Source organism: Corythoichthys intestinalis, chromosome 20 (genome assembly GCF_030265065.1).
Source record: "Corythoichthys intestinalis isolate RoL2023-P3 chromosome 20, ASM3026506v1, whole genome shotgun sequence".
NCBI classification, from domain to species: Eukaryota; Metazoa; Chordata; class Actinopteri; order Syngnathiformes; family Syngnathidae; genus Corythoichthys; species Corythoichthys intestinalis.
Genome location: NC_080414.1, coordinates 26,251,713 through 26,267,425, shown reverse-complemented (window position 1 = coordinate 26,267,425; position 15,713 = coordinate 26,251,713). Strand labels below are relative to the sequence as shown.

The 15,713-nt window shown below is 39.3% G+C and overlaps 1 protein-coding gene across 2 annotated transcripts in view; it reads left to right on the top strand.

Annotated features, from left to right (window-relative positions):
- kcnh2b (potassium voltage-gated channel, subfamily H (eag-related), member 2b) overlaps positions 1–15,713 on the top strand; it is a 373,189-nt gene that overhangs the window by 323,089 nt on the left and 34,387 nt on the right. For both annotated transcript variants that reach the window (XM_057824262.1, XM_057824263.1), the window contains 2 exons: positions 13,298–13,477; positions 13,848–13,951. In XM_057824262.1, coding sequence (XP_057680245.1) covers positions 13,298–13,477; positions 13,848–13,951 — 284 coding nt within the window. The remainder of the gene's footprint in view (positions 1–13,297; positions 13,478–13,847; positions 13,952–15,713) is intronic.

Sequence of the window (15,713 nt, the reverse complement as noted above, 5' to 3'; positions counted from 1 at the left end):
GATGATAATCGATCCAAACAAAGAATATAAATTTATTTATATATATATATATATATATATATATATATATATATATATATATATAAAATAAATATATGATGAAGATCTCGACCACTCCTTGATGTCTGCAATTTCTGCATCGCGACCCTTGTTATATTGCCATGTTTGACCCGTAAAATCCCAGAAAAATCCAGCTGTGGCCATTCACAGCTGTGTCTTGACACTCAGTGATACATGCGACTTGGAGGTTTTGGATCAAAACAAGGTAATAATCTCGTTAAAGTCATGGCGTCTGTAATTCTGCTCTCGTGTGCGCTCACCTCCATAAAGGGTTTTACTGTTAATTTTTTTTTTTTTTTTTTTTTTTAAATGCCCTCCTGTCCAAATTTTTTTTCCCTCAGACAATTGAGATTTTAAGCTTTCCAATGATGTATCACACATGCATATCGGACAATTTTGAAATTTGGCCAAATTGGGGGTCTCAGAGCGGAACTTCTAGTCACCTGAGTGTTTTCCGCCATATATTTTTCTTTGTATCGGACTCAAGTTGATTGAGGTCAAGTGAGGTTAGTTATCGGGATCCACAATTATAGAGTTGTGTTCAAAATTATTGAACCCCGCAGTAGATAGATGTTTTTGCAAGTTTGACATTTATTTTTCATCTTGTTTATAATCACATTAAATAATGGCATGTCAAATAGACAATACAACTGAAAAAATATTTTGGGGAATTTTCCAATTAATGCCCTTTCTGTGATTACCTCATTGACAAAATTTTTAAACCCCTCAACTCTTAAGAACAAAGGTTTCCATCGGGTGTTATCAAACAGCTGATGAAAACATCTGTAGATGTGAATGGAACCCTAATGAGCAGCAGATTTAAAGGACTGTGACACATGGCTCTAGACAAATACAACTGAAATAACAAAAATATTTTCTAGAATATTCCAATTTATGGCCTTTCTCTGATTACTTCATTGACAAAATTATTGAAGCCCTTAGGTATGTACAAGCATTTAATACAACATACTTTAGATGTGAAGCATAGCTTGACACAAGTTTCTTGCAGTGATCCACAGGTATCTTTGTCCATTCCTCATTGGCAAAGGCCTCCAGTTCATTAATATTTTTGGGCTTGCGTGCTGCAACTGCCTTCAAGTACCACCAGTGATTTTCAATGGGATTTAAGTCTGGTGATTGTGATGGCCACTCCAGAATCTTCCAACACTTCTCTTGCAACCAAGATGTGGTAGATGCTTAGGTATGCTTTGGATCATTGTCCTGTTGGAAGTTCCTCACCCAAGCCTCAGTTTTTTCAATGACTGCATGACATGTGCATCCAAAATCTGCTGGTATTGAACTGAATTAATACCTTGCACACGCTGAAGATTCCCTGTACCAGAAGAAGCAAAACAACCCCAAAGCATGACTGACCCCCCACAGCGCTTCACAGTAGATAGGGTGTTCTTTTTCTTTATAGGCATCATTCTTTCTCCTCCACACATACAGTTGATTCATTGGCCCAAAAAGTTCCAGTTTGGTCTCATCACACCAGGGGATTGTATCCCAAAACCTTTTTCGTTTGTCCACATGGTTTTTGGCATATTTCTTGTGCTTTAGAGTTGGTAGGGAGTGTGGCTGGGAGTTCTTGCATGGAAGCCATCATTTCGCCGTGTGCGTCTTATTGTCAGGGATGAAACCTGAATACTTTCATATGACATGTCCTGTCGTAGTTCCTCAGCTGTCACCCGGGGATTTTCCTCCATCTTTCACTTCAGTTATCGCACAGCAGTTGCAGACAGTAACCTCTTTCTATCACGTTTCCACTGTGGCTTTAGTTTAAAACTTGCAGACTAGGCTCTCAATTGTGTCTCTTAAAATTTTTTGTCCTTTTGCTATCTTTATATATCCATATCCTTGCTTATGAATTGAAATGACCTCCTCTCTAAACTTTTTTGACCATTCTTTGGATTTCACCATGTTGTAAAGATGTCATTAACTGCCAAGAAGAGCCATGTGTCACAGTCCTTTAAATCTGCTGCTCATTAGGGTTCCATTCACATCTACAGATGTTTTCATCAGCTGTTTGATAACACCTGATGGAAACCTTTGTTCTTAAGAGTTGAGGGGTTTAAAAATTTTGTCAATGAGGTAATCACAGAAAGGGCATTAATTGGAAAATTCCCCAAAATATTTTTATTTCAGTTGTATTGTCTATTTGACATGTCATTATTTGATGTGATTATAAACAAGATGAAAAATGAATGTCAAACTTGCAAAAAAAAAAAAAAAAACTTGACTGAAAAACTCCACTTTGGGTATTGAATAATTTTGAACACAACTGTAAAGACTTGTAGGCCCTAATAAGCCACAATTGTTCTCTTATACCAAAATATGTTATTCAAAACACATAAAATATTGTCATTTATTTAAAAATCTTTGATATTTAGACAGGTTTTGACCTATGATGGGCGTCATGTTTTACTGCTGGGGGGGATGACACGGTTGGGGGCCTACTAGTAGAATAGCTGTGCTCGATACTCGCAAAACTAGTATGATGACTGGCATGATTTTTGTCAGATTCTGCTGCTGGTCAGATTGTTTTGTTATAGAGCTGTGGGATGAGTTCTCAACATCGTACCTGCATCAATTCCAGCTCATCAGTAGTCACTTCAAACCGATCCTAGGCGGCTTGCCGAGATAATGACTGGCTGTCATTTGACAGCTTGTATATCCCTTTGTTGTTAGTTACATAATTGCCTTGTTTTTTTCATTTGTCTGTCTCTCACCGCGGTTTTCACTCTGTTTTTTTATTTATTTGTATGCTGCCATTTGACCATTTGTATTCTCGAACCGTTCTTTGCTAGTTACATCCCTACCTTGTTTTTTTTTTTTGTTCGTCTGCCGCCCTGGTTTTTGGAATCCTCAACCTTGTGCAGGTATTTAAGTATTTGTTTTCGTCCTGCTTTTGCGGCATTTTTCCTCTCACAGCGGTTTTCCCTCTTTTTTTTTTAAATTCAACCCGACCTGCTGTGCTAGACCTTTTTTTGTATCTTTTTTTCGCGATTGCATGTTGTTTTGTGTGTTTTCAATAAACCGTTGTACGCAATCCCTCTGTTATTGTTGTCTGCTCTGAGGTTCAACCTTGCTTCCGTAACAGAGTGGTTGGTTTTCATCTGAAGACTTGCGTTACTGATTGCAGCTAATAAATAGATAAACAATACACATACTATGAAGATGAGAGTTTTTGACAGCAAACACTCTACTGCTCCATTGTTACCTTGCAGACAAACTTGCCAGATGAACACTACCGGTTTTGTCCTACTCCCGTCTCATCCCGTCTTTCCTGTTCATTTTGCTTTTGCTGCTCGTTTTGTGAAATATCGACAGTGCTCTTCTGCTCATTAATGTTCCGCTCGGGTTCAAATTGAAAGGGCTGAACAGATGACGTTTACGTCGCTAGAGTCATAGGCTGAAAGCCCTGCAGCGCAACCCCTAGACGTCACCTAAATGCATTGCAACGATGACAACAATGGTGACCTACTAAAGTCATTTTACAAATTTCAGAAAAAACGAAAACATCAAGAGGGGTTTTAATTTGAAATTATTATAACTCAACTAACATTTATCTTTTAAGAACTACAAGTCTTTATGTCCGTCGATCTCTTGAAGATTCGATCATTTAATAAATGACATGGTATTTTTGCAATTTCAGTGAACCAATTCTTAGCACCAATTCTAGTGCTAATGAGCTCATTTGTAAGGATTAGGCACTGTCCTCTTGGGAATGTTTTGTTCAAAACTTGAAGAGTTTTACATACTGTACACCTTTATTTTTTATGCCAGAGCACAAGTTCACTTTTTCTATTAAACTTAGCAGTCGTAAAGCAACAGCCTTGAGTCAAAGTCTTAATTTAAATTTCAAGTGACTAAAGCTGGTAGCACGGTGGGTTGTGGTTAACGCATCGGTCTCAGTCAAGAGGTTATGGTTTTGAATCTCAGACGGTCTGAAGTTTGCATGTTGTCCCTGTTTGTGTGTAGCCTTTTAACAAATTCCACCCGCAAACCCTAATGAGGACAGGTAATATCGAAGATGGATGAAGTGGTATCAGAATTCCAATTATGTCTTCGTGTACTTTTTTTGTCAACATTGACAGTTTAACAGGGAAACAGGACATGAGTTATAGTCACGTCTAAATTAATCAATTTTTAATTACTGGCTAAACTGAGCACCTTCTGACAATTGAGACTGCTCCACAAGTGATTTGCCGGAGCAGACTTGGTGATGCAGGCGGAAAGAAGCCCATCAACTTCAGGGTTAAATGTCAAAGATGATTTTAAAAATGTTTTGTGGCACTGGGGATTCCGCTCTATACTCTGCCAGTGGCATGATGTAGGGTGACTTTTAAAATATATCATCTTGATAGGACAGACAGCTGCATTCAAAGTCAACTCTAAATCTCAGCACACAAATCTGTCTGGCATCTGCACTGAGAATTGAACCTGCCTGCCTTTGAGGAAAGTTTGCTAAACGCCATCCAAAAACCCTTTGGAAAAAATATATATTTTACATTGAATATACTCTTTCCAAATCCACTGTATTAGCAAATATTGACCAGAAACAAATACATTTTGATGCTCGATGTGGTAAAGTACCTTTATCCAAAGTGCTTCACCTCACTGATGATGTCAAAGCAGAAAAAAAATATTGCTTTTGTACAATATTAATAAGTAAAAAACAAAGAACAGACTCTTAAAAATAAATAAATAAACCTGCTAATTAGCAAATGCCAAACTGAGAATTTGTGAGGCTCACTTTATTACCTCTATTTGGAATATAATGCAGTATTCCCACCTGGATACTTTGTGGTCATCCACAGGTGGGGATTTTTTCCACAAACTATTTTTAATTTTTATTTCTTTGTTTCTACATGCAGCTAATATTTCAACCACCCCACCTCATCCCCACCTTGCTTAATTAGCTAACTCAAATAATTTGAAACACCTCTCATTGGCTTTCTGTCTTTGGTGTGCCATATACGTAGCTGCAGCTGGAAAAAGAGTAAATAGATCATAGGAGCTATCATGAGAGTAAAAGCAATGAAGAGAATTTCACAGAGGGAATTATATGAGGTAAAAATAAGGGTGAAGGAGTAAAAGAGATATAACAGGAGTGTGTTTTGTGTGGGGGTGGGGGGCTGCCTTTCAAGCTGCTGCAGACCAAAGAATAGTGAGACAAGGCTGCCATCGTGTCTATTTGTAATATGAAAAAATAAAGGCTGCTGACAAGGAGAGACACATGGAAATATGGAAGGGAATGTTGCTGGAGAGTGTTACTGAGGCAAAGAGGGATAATGTACAGGGTGACCCAAAAAAAAGTTTACACTCAGTTGACTGCTTGTTTAAAAGCAATTGAAACATATCTAAATAGGTTGTCATGGTTGTGATACATTAAGGTCACTCAATGCAGCTGGTAATCTCTCGTCTCTACAATTCCTGTGCTTCTGCTGAAAATAAAGAAAACTTTAGCTGTACCTGAATTGCTGCATGCCGGTCTGACACCTACTGAGATTGCAGCAAATCTGAGAATATCCAGATGTGCAGTCTACAAAGTTAAAAAGAAGCTGAAAGATACTGGAACAGCCTCATCAAAACCTGGGTCTGGAAGTGACGATCTGTGCGGACCAAAAAGTTGATTGACAAGGTGATATGTGGCCACCCCAGAGTCCAGATCTCAATCCCCTGGATTATCGCATATGGGCAACTGTGGAGGACAGTGCCTGTAAGAAGCCACAAACTTCTGTGGCAGCCTTGGAGAGGTCCATTGTTTGATCTTGGGAAAAGATGACAGCATCCTACATAAAGAAGACCTGTCAAGCGTTCCGCAGGCGCCTGGAGGCTGCTGTGACACTTAAGGGAGGACACATTGAAAAATACAGTGTACTGTACATGTTCTTTACAATAATGTATAATTTGTGATTCAATTCTAATTCTAAACTGAATAAACATGGCATTTAAGTTGTATTATGGCAGTGTAAACTTTTTTTTGGTTCACCCTGTAGAAGCATTAAATATAATTTGTTGGTCAACAAAAATTAAGTCTGTATTCTGATATGCCTTTTTTATGATCATGAAGGCATGATGTACAGCAGGGGTGCCTAATCCCGGTCCTCGAGAGCCCCTTTCCAGCTTGTTTTCCATGTTTCCCTCCTCTAACACACCTGAATCAACTAATCAGGATCGTAATCAGGCTGCTGCAGAGCTTGGTGATGAGCTGATCATTTGATTCAGGTGTGTTAAAGGAGGGAGACATGGAAAACAAGCTGGATAGGGGCTCTCGAGGACCAGGATTCGGCACCTCTGATGTACAGCAATGGTATTTCGGAAGACATGCTAAAATATTTTTAGTTTATTACAATTGTTTTTTATGTATCATTAAATATTATGACTAGCTTCATATCGATTTAAACCATTTTGATTACCGTATTTTCACGACCATAGGGCGCACTGTATTAAAAGGCGCAGGCTCATTTTAAGGTGATATTTTTGTATTTAACTGGAGGAATCTGACCTTTTAGCCAGATTGCAGGAATCACGCCAGCCGAACAGCCGGAACCACGCTCGCGCAATTCCAACGACCCAGGCCGGCGGAAATCCGAAAACCTGGCCAAAAGGCCAAACTCTGTGCGTTCACCTTAGTCTTAACCCTTTGTACTGACTATATTTTAAAAGATGGAAAAAGGCTTCAAAACACAAGTTGACAGTTTATTCCTAGTTGGCAGCAGTCATACAGCACAGAGAGACCCAGGCGAGGAGGGAAACTGGATTAAGGTTCACCATATCACAAGTCAACAAAAGATTGCTGAGAAATACAACGATTAGTTAAACATTCAGTCTTTTAAAGGCTCTGGTGAGGCAGGCTGTGGTCCGGAAGGAAGAAGGGTGTGTTTGGTCATTGTCAAATATTATTCTCTGTGTGGATTGGGCAGGAGGGTTTCGTGTGTTACTATTGTCAGGGCAACGAGAGTTGAGGATTATGCCATCTTCAGCGGCACATGCTTGCAGCGTGTTCACTTCTCGGTCGCGGGTTCCTCCGTATCAGATGTTTCTTGTGGCAAGACGAGATGTCTCGCCATTTGTTCTGGACTGTCCAGAAAAGCTGGCTGCGGGATTTGTTGGCGCAGACGTGGGCTTGTATATGTCTTTCCTATCACCTGCTTGTCAGCGTCAATCGTGCTCAGTTTGCTGCATGACGCGCGCGTTGGGCTTTCGTGGTCAGAAGGCGTCCTGTATCTGTTCTGCCCTTATCTGATCGTTGTCTTGGCACTGCAAATTCTAGTCATTTCAAGTCCAACTGTTCATAATATCAAATATATTCTGCTTGTTTTTCTCAAATTATGATATAAATGCTATTTATTTTATATTGAGTGTGTGAGAGTAATACAGACAGTCGAACAGTAAACATGAGAAAAGACACTATTCCCTGATTGATTATATTAAGTGTGTCAGAATAAAACAGTCAAACAGTAAATATGAGAAAAGATACTATTAACTTCATAACACACACATGCACGCTATCATGCACGCTAGCATTTTTTTTTTTTTTTAAAGGCAGCGGGAGCATAACTGAGTTCAATTGTACTTTGTTAAAAAATGTACTCTCATCTGTTTTAATCAATCCATCAAACTCCTCATCTTCTCTATCCAAATTAAACAGCAGGTCTAGGTATCCATCAAACACGGCAACTCAACTATTCTTTAGGCAGTGTCGACTTCTTAAAAATCCCTATAGGTGGCAGTTTCTTCCTTGAGTTTGAACTGGGTCTCTTTGCAGTAGATATCATTTTCAAGGGTCCTTCACCAAACCACTGTTGTTCAGCCTAATGCCAGGGGTGAAAGTGGCTAGATAGAATTTCTTGTCGGCTTGCCGGAACTTCCCGACGTGAAGGTCACCAGGGAGCCAGAAATTTTGTTTATTTATTTATTTTCCTTTTTCTTGTGGGGGGTCAAACCTCCTAAAACTACTGAAATGCAAATAAAACTGTTTTGGCACAGTTATTTCTATAACACATACAAAAACTGATTTTCATTCAAAATTGTATTTTTTTCGATGATTTGCAAAATAAAAGTTAACAAAAACAGCAATAACCCCAACCTCCATCTCCTAATTTTTATTTTCCCTCATTTCCTCACATACTAAATGCCAAATCTCAATTTTAACTACTTAAAAACATAGGATGTATATTAAAATTGAAGTTCATGTAAACATTTACTTTTGCTTTTTTATTTTTTTAATAATAAAGATACAATTAACATACATTCAGAAAAATAAGTACAAATGACATATTATGCAGAGTGAAATGGAATATATTTTCAAGATTGCGCAAACATTAACTTTTTTATATCATAAGAAAATGAATAAGTAGCCTAACATATATGAACAAATTTAAGTCCGAAGTGCACATTTACAGCTAAGATGTTCTGAACCTCCCCATCAGAGCAAATAAACTAAATATGATAAATAGGCCTCCTCAACTCTTTCCTTGCTCTTCAAGATTTGATCCGTTTTCTGTTGCATTGCCCTATTTTTGTCACATCAATTCAACAAACTTTTTTTTTTTTTTTTTTTGCTGTTCCAGAAAACATGCACATTTGCACCAATCAGCGCTAACTATCTCTGCTGATCACATGTTAGTATGTCAGCCAATTGAATGGATAAATGAGTCCAGGCGTTTTGCTGTGCTGCGTGCATTCGCACATTGACGTGACTCATCATCGTCAGACTCGGATAACTGCAGCAGCTGCCGTCCGTGGAATAAAATAAAGAATATCGGTGGAAACGGATTGCGCTACACAATCACTTTATTCTGCTTGTCATAACACTTGTTTATCTAAATCTGATGTTTGTAGATTGTTTTCTTCTTGGAGATGAAATGCATGTGTGGCAGCTTAGCATTTTCTTTTTTTTGTTTTTTTTAACATAGCGGTTTGACAGTTGACGTTATATTTTTTTTAATCAAAGCACTGTGTACCGGAACAGCTTTCCAACCCTGAATCTTATACGGGACCTGCGTTCCTGACCGTTTTGGCCCACTTTCAGCCGTGCCTAATGCACACACTCGAACGTTAAAGCTACTGGGGGCATGCCCCCTATCACACTCAACCTTCCCCCTTTAAGGTTCTCATGCAGCTCTCACTTACGTCCACCTTTAAAAAATTGCTCAGTCAGACAGACACATTGTGGTAAACAGTCCACGCAATAAAGTGCACCACATTATTAGGCCCACCATCCATTTTGGAGAATATTTTTTACATTTAGGTGCGCCTTATGGTCGTTAAAATACGGTCTATTTGTGTCATATTATTGAACTGATATAAATTAATCATGCATATTTATGTTTGGACAGCACAGTACTGCATATATTGGCGCAGGTTTGGTTTCAGGGCAGTAACTACATTTCAGACAGAAATTTCCAATCATTTAAATGCTGTGATGGCTTAAGGGAACTACTTTAAATCATAAAGTGCTTTAATGACAGTTTACAAAATTGCATTGCATTAGCTATAAAATTACTTTAGGTATTGTTTCTTAGAGCCCTGCATCTCAATGACTAAAGAAATAACTGCCTGTGACATACTGTGAGCATGGCACGATTTACAAAATAGATTTGAGGACTGCTGGGAAATGTGGGCACCTAACTTTATTAGTGTTGCTTTATTTCAATTTCGTCTTTGACTTTTTTGAAATATTCATGGGTCATATAATTTTCATTTAAAGAATATGGGTGAGAGTCTGCATGGAATTTGTAGCATTGCTTTGTGATACATGGTACTATTTTGATTCAATAAAAGCGATGCCCACATTTGAGCATTACGTCACTTGTTTTTTGTGTGTTAGAGATGCATACACTTCACAGCTGGCTGACATGTCTGTGTCGACAATCAAAAATGCATTCTGATGCTCTGTATTCCCTCTCTGCGAGTCACGCTCGTGCGGTTCATTGTTTGATTCTATTAGGCCGAGACACAAGGCAGGCTTCCCTGACGCCTCTGTCACGGATTCATTCCTGCAAGTACAGATGCTGGAATATATTACAGCCAGTAAAGCGATTAAGTTCTGCAATAATATTCAAAATCTTATTGCGTGTCTGAGTTTTAATGTCACTCTTTGTGGCGAGAAAAGTACTGTAAAATGTGGCTGCTTCATTTTGTTTTGTATTCATATTTTCCTCGTGTTAGGTTTAGGAACAGCACAAATTAAGCTTCATCAGTGATCATATTTGTTTGTTTGGTTTTCATATACACAGTTGACAGGTTCAAACAGCTATTACTTGAGACATCCACATATTTTGTAAAGAGTTTTTTTTTTATTTTTGTGACTTGCACAAATCTGGAAGAGGGAAGCATTGTAGACCTAGAGCTTTATTTTCATAGACTCCGCACATGCGATCCAGCGTAAATCGTGACATGCACGTATATGACATAATAAGCTTTTCCCCCCGTTGGTTTAAGTGACAGATCGAATTTGACGTGATGCTTTGTGACAGTTCAGAAGCTGTAAATCCTTGATATGACAAAATAATATTTGTAATTATTTAAACCCCTTATGATCAACAAACATTCCTACTGTTACCAAATGTTTTTACAAAAGGACTTGTATTGGATCTCATGTTTTCAAATGTTGCCACTTTTTGTACAGCGTGTTTGCGTGAGCTTGTTACACTGTATGAACTTGTCAAGTGTATACAATGGCGTGCACACATAGACAGGTGGTGCTTAAGCAGTGGCCCTTGCCCTCTCAATTGAGCAAGTGCCCTTGCTTGTCATTATCATTATTATGTTAGTAATGTGGCTGTCCCCTAAGCACCGCAGTCATAATCACTGCTACAGCGCCCTCTCTCCTCCAAACGCGGAAGCACGCCACAGCACAGTACAATAGTTTCCATCCACGCCCTCTCCTTGCCCACACTGCAGCCCCTACGCAGAGGTAACACATAATGTGTATGTGCCCCCCTAAACCTCAGTTGCTCAACTATTTGTCTCATGAAGTAGCCTTTGTCTCTGTGCAACTCTCTAAACTAGCTGAATGCCTATTCCCACCTGTTAAACAAGCTAGGCTAGTTGCTCACCATATATTAATTAATAGATGTAAAGTGGTAACCAGTATTTAACCAGTGTCGGGTGGGGAAAAAAATACGACCATAGACTGTAATGCCCTCGGCTGAGAATAGAGAGGAATCAGGAATGGTTTCACTCACTTTGATGTGACAACAATGAATACAATAATACAGCGGGCTGCTATGGAGTGCGACTGCTATCACTAGCTCCCAGCCTGTTCTCTCTCACTCCACTTGCTCGCTTCCCCCTACCTAACGGCCCACAAGTCCAGAGCGTCTCTTAAAGGGGCCGCACATAGTTACGGACATGACAGTATTATAACTCAATATTTAGTGATGTGTTTGCATGTTTAGTCCCAGTACTGCTACTTTGGGAGAATGTTGCTGCTTAACAAGCACTAGTAAGAATCAAAATAAATGCACAAAAAAATATAATATTTGCAACTCACCTGGAGGAAGTGAAATGTGTGTGTGTAGTAGAAAGTGAATCAGCTCGAAGATAATTGTATGATCCCTCAATTGAGTATGAGCACACAGATACAGTGTTATAACAACAATGCAGGTTTAGAGCATACATATATATGGTGGAAAACACAGACAAAGCTGAAAAAGCAGTTTCTGCTCTTGCACCCGTCTTTAAAATAAACTGCTGAATTTTAAGCCAAAAGAACTGTTGTGTTTGACAGAACAATACGTCTATATGCTGCCATAGCAGATTCATGGCGCATTAAGTTTCCGAACTATTTTTAATTTGTCCGTTTTACCTTGGAAACCCCCATTTGCAGACATCACGCAACCGCTTTTGTTTCAACCTAGCCATAAAAAGAAAGTAAGAAATCGTATTTATTATTCGAAATGTCTGTCATTTTTAGCTTAGAATCATTAATTGATGTCTAATACTGAGTTTAAAAAAAAAAGACTTTAAAAAATTATTCACTGGCATATTTTTAACTTTAAAACAAATTATATCACAATGAAAAAAATAGCATCTGTAAAAAAAGTCACAGATATCTACCTTATAACTATTATTTAATTGTATTTTTTTCGTTACTTTCGCTTTTCCCTGATATTTTAGATGGTAAATAATCGATCCAAACAAAGAAACATTGGGGAAAAAAACGTTTAAAAAGGTAAATATATGAAAATTAAAATCTCGACCACTCCTTGATGTCTGCGATCACTGCATCACGACCCTTGTTATATTACCATGTATCACCCAAAAAATCCCCCAAAAATTCGGCTGAGCCATTCACAGCTGTGTCATCACACTCGGTGATACATGGTACATGGAGTTTTTGGATTGAACAGGACAATTTTGAAATTTGGCCAAATTCGGGGTCTCAGAGCAGAACTTCACGTGACCTGAGTGTTTTCCGCCATATATCTGAAGACTGTACACAAGAAAGCCCGCAAACAGTTTGCTGAAGACATGTCAACAAAGCACATGGATTACTGGAACCATGTCCTATGGTCTGATGAGATGGGCGGGCTTTCTTGTGTACCGTCTTCAGAAGAGGCGCCCTCCTGGGGTGACAGCCATTCACACCAATTTGATGTAGAGTGCGGCATATGGTATGAGCACTAACAGGCTGACCACCCACCCACTTCAATCTCTGCAGCAATGCTGACAACACTCCTGTAACGAGTCACATGACATTTTGGAGGGAAAATGACAAGCAGTACTCCATTTGGACATTTAGGGATGTACGTTTGTTCAAAGGGGTGTACTCATTTTTGTTGCCAGGGGTTTAGATATTAACGGCTATATTTTGAGTTATTTTGAGTGGAAAATAAAATAACTCTATTATATAAGCTGAACACAGACTAAATTTCATTGTGTCAAAGTGTCATTTTGTTAGTGTTGTCCCATCAAAAGGTATACTTAAATATCTGCAGAAATGCGAGGGGTGTACTCACTTTTGTGATACACTGTATCTCAGTGTACGTTACACTGTATGTAGTCTCAAATATATATGTATATCTGTCAATGTATGTGTGAATAGGGAAGGAATGGAGTGTGCTGCTGGGAGAGTTGGCAACTTCACATACTTGTTTTGTTTCTGCGAAGGCAAAATGTTGTCAAAGTAACTCCATAGCACTCTAACTATGTTCCTGCGTCTTTTCGTTCTCTTTCTTCCAAACTGAACTGGTAGTAATCCTTTTGATTCTCTTTTTCCCAGGTGCTCTCTCTGGGTGCAGATGTGTTGCCAGAGTACAAGCTCCAGGCTCCTCGCATCCACAACTGGACAGTGTTGCACTACAGTCCCTTCAAGGCGGTGTGGGATTGGCTCATTCTGCTATTGGTCATTTACACTGCCATACTGACACCTTACTCTGCTGCATTTCTCCTAAACGACCAGGTGAGTCTGGATCTAAATGAGAAAAATATGAATATACATTTAGGTCATGATAATAAAGAGAGTAATTCATCAATACTGAGTGTCTCATAGTGCCACAAAACTGCTTGTAATGACATAGTGTAGCTCTTAGTTGGTTCCCAATTAGAAAAGTGGAGCCAAGTATGTGCTTGGAGGGACACACGTTGAGCCTCACACTGGGACTAACAATGTCAGTGCTATCAGTATCAAACCAGAATTTATGCGGAAATTAGGATGACGTTAACAATGAATAGTCCGTCACTGTGTTTTTCCCCAAATAGTTTTCATCATCCATCCTCTAATATCCATTAATGACCTATTCTTGTCTTTTATATCCCTCTTTTTATCTCAGGAAGAAGCAGCCAGGCAGAGCTGCGGTTACTCCTGTTCTCCTCTCAATGTGGTGGACCTCATAGTGGATATCATGTTTATTATTGATATCCTTATCAACTTCAGGTTTGAATTCTTTTGAATACATGTTCACTCATCCATCAGAGAGCATTTTATTATAACCTAATATAATATATATATACGGTAGAAGCAGTGTTGTTAATAACGGCGTTTCCAAGGCTAGGTTCAATCCGCAGGTCTTATTGCACAAATCTGATTTTTCTTTATGTCTGTTTTTTGGCGTGCCCATTTAGACTGCCTTTTTCCAATGAGCCCGCAAATGTAGTATGCATGCGCAATAGCGAGCAGTTTGACGCGCTGAGAAAACTGACCAGCATGCGCAGGAGCATTAAAAACAAATAACTCTACATTCTGGCTCGATGTCATTCTAGGGCAATCATATTTTGATGGAGGACATAAAAAACACACATACATAAATAATCCCCGTTTTGTGTCATATTCAAAGTTCATATGAATGATAGAATGCACTGTGTGTACATGATGTACACACAGACGGTCAGTTTGCCCCGACTCGGCCATTTTAGCAATATTGAAATACAGTAGCCTACTGCTCATTTGGCGCACAGAAAGCAAACTTGGCATTCTCAGGCTTACCCCCCTTTGTTTTATTGTTTTAAATGACTGTTGTCAAGCCCACCTCTTCCCTAACAGCCGAGTTCAAGCTAGGGGTTATTGCTAATGTAGAGCTCCATTGCTGCCGTCCTCCGTGCCTCTTGCTCTTTGCTGACGTAACTGCAGCATTAATTCCCATTTGGGAGACTTTACAGTTCAGAACGCAGCCTCATCTTGGAAAGAAAATTCCCAAGATCGGATTTTAACCACAAAAAAAAGTGACCTAGATCGGATTTGAAATGGTCCTTTTTAAATGTGACCTGTCCTGTTCAGATCGTCAAGTTAATGCCTCACTCGAGTAGGAAAAACATGAAAAAAAATCGGATTTGTGCATTAAGACCTACAGTGGGGCAAGTAAGTATTTAGTCAACCACTAATTGTGCAAGTTCTCCCACTTGAAAATATTAGAGAGGCCTGTAATGTTCAACATGGGTAAAACTAGACCATGAAAAAAAAAAGAAAACGGAAAATCACATTGTTTGATTTTTAAAGAATTTATTTGCAAGTCATGGTGGCAAACAAGTATTTGGTCAATACCAAAAGTTCATCTCATTACTTTGTTATGTACCCTTTGTTGGCAATAATGGAGGCCAAACGTTTTCTGTAACTCTTCACAAGCTTTTCACACGCTGTTGCTGGTATTTTGGGCCATTCCTCCATGCAGATCCTCTCTAGAGCAATGATTCTTTGGGGCTGTCGTTGGGCAACACGGACTTTCAGCTCCTTCCACAGATTTTCTATGGGTTGATATCTGGAGACTGGTTAGGCCACTCCAGGACCTTGAAATGCTTCTTACGAAGCCACTCCTTTGTTGCCCTGGCTGTGTGTTTGGGATCATTGTCATGCTGAAAGACCCAGCCACGTCTCATCTTCAATGCCCTTGCTGATGGAAGGAGATTTTCACTCAAAATCTCTCGATACATGGCCCCATTCATTCTTTCCTTTACACAGATCAGTCGTCCTGGTCCCTTTGCAGAAAAACAGCTCCAAAGCATGTGTCCACCCCCATGCTTCACAGTGGGTATGGTGTTCTTCGGATGCAATTCTGTATTCTTTCTCCTCCAACCGCGAGAACCTGTGTTTCTACCAAAACGTTCTATTTTTCAGTCCTCTTCTGGATCATCCAAATGCTCTCTAGCGAACTGCAGATGGGCCTGGACGTCTACTGGCTTCAGCAAGGGGACATGTCTGGCAG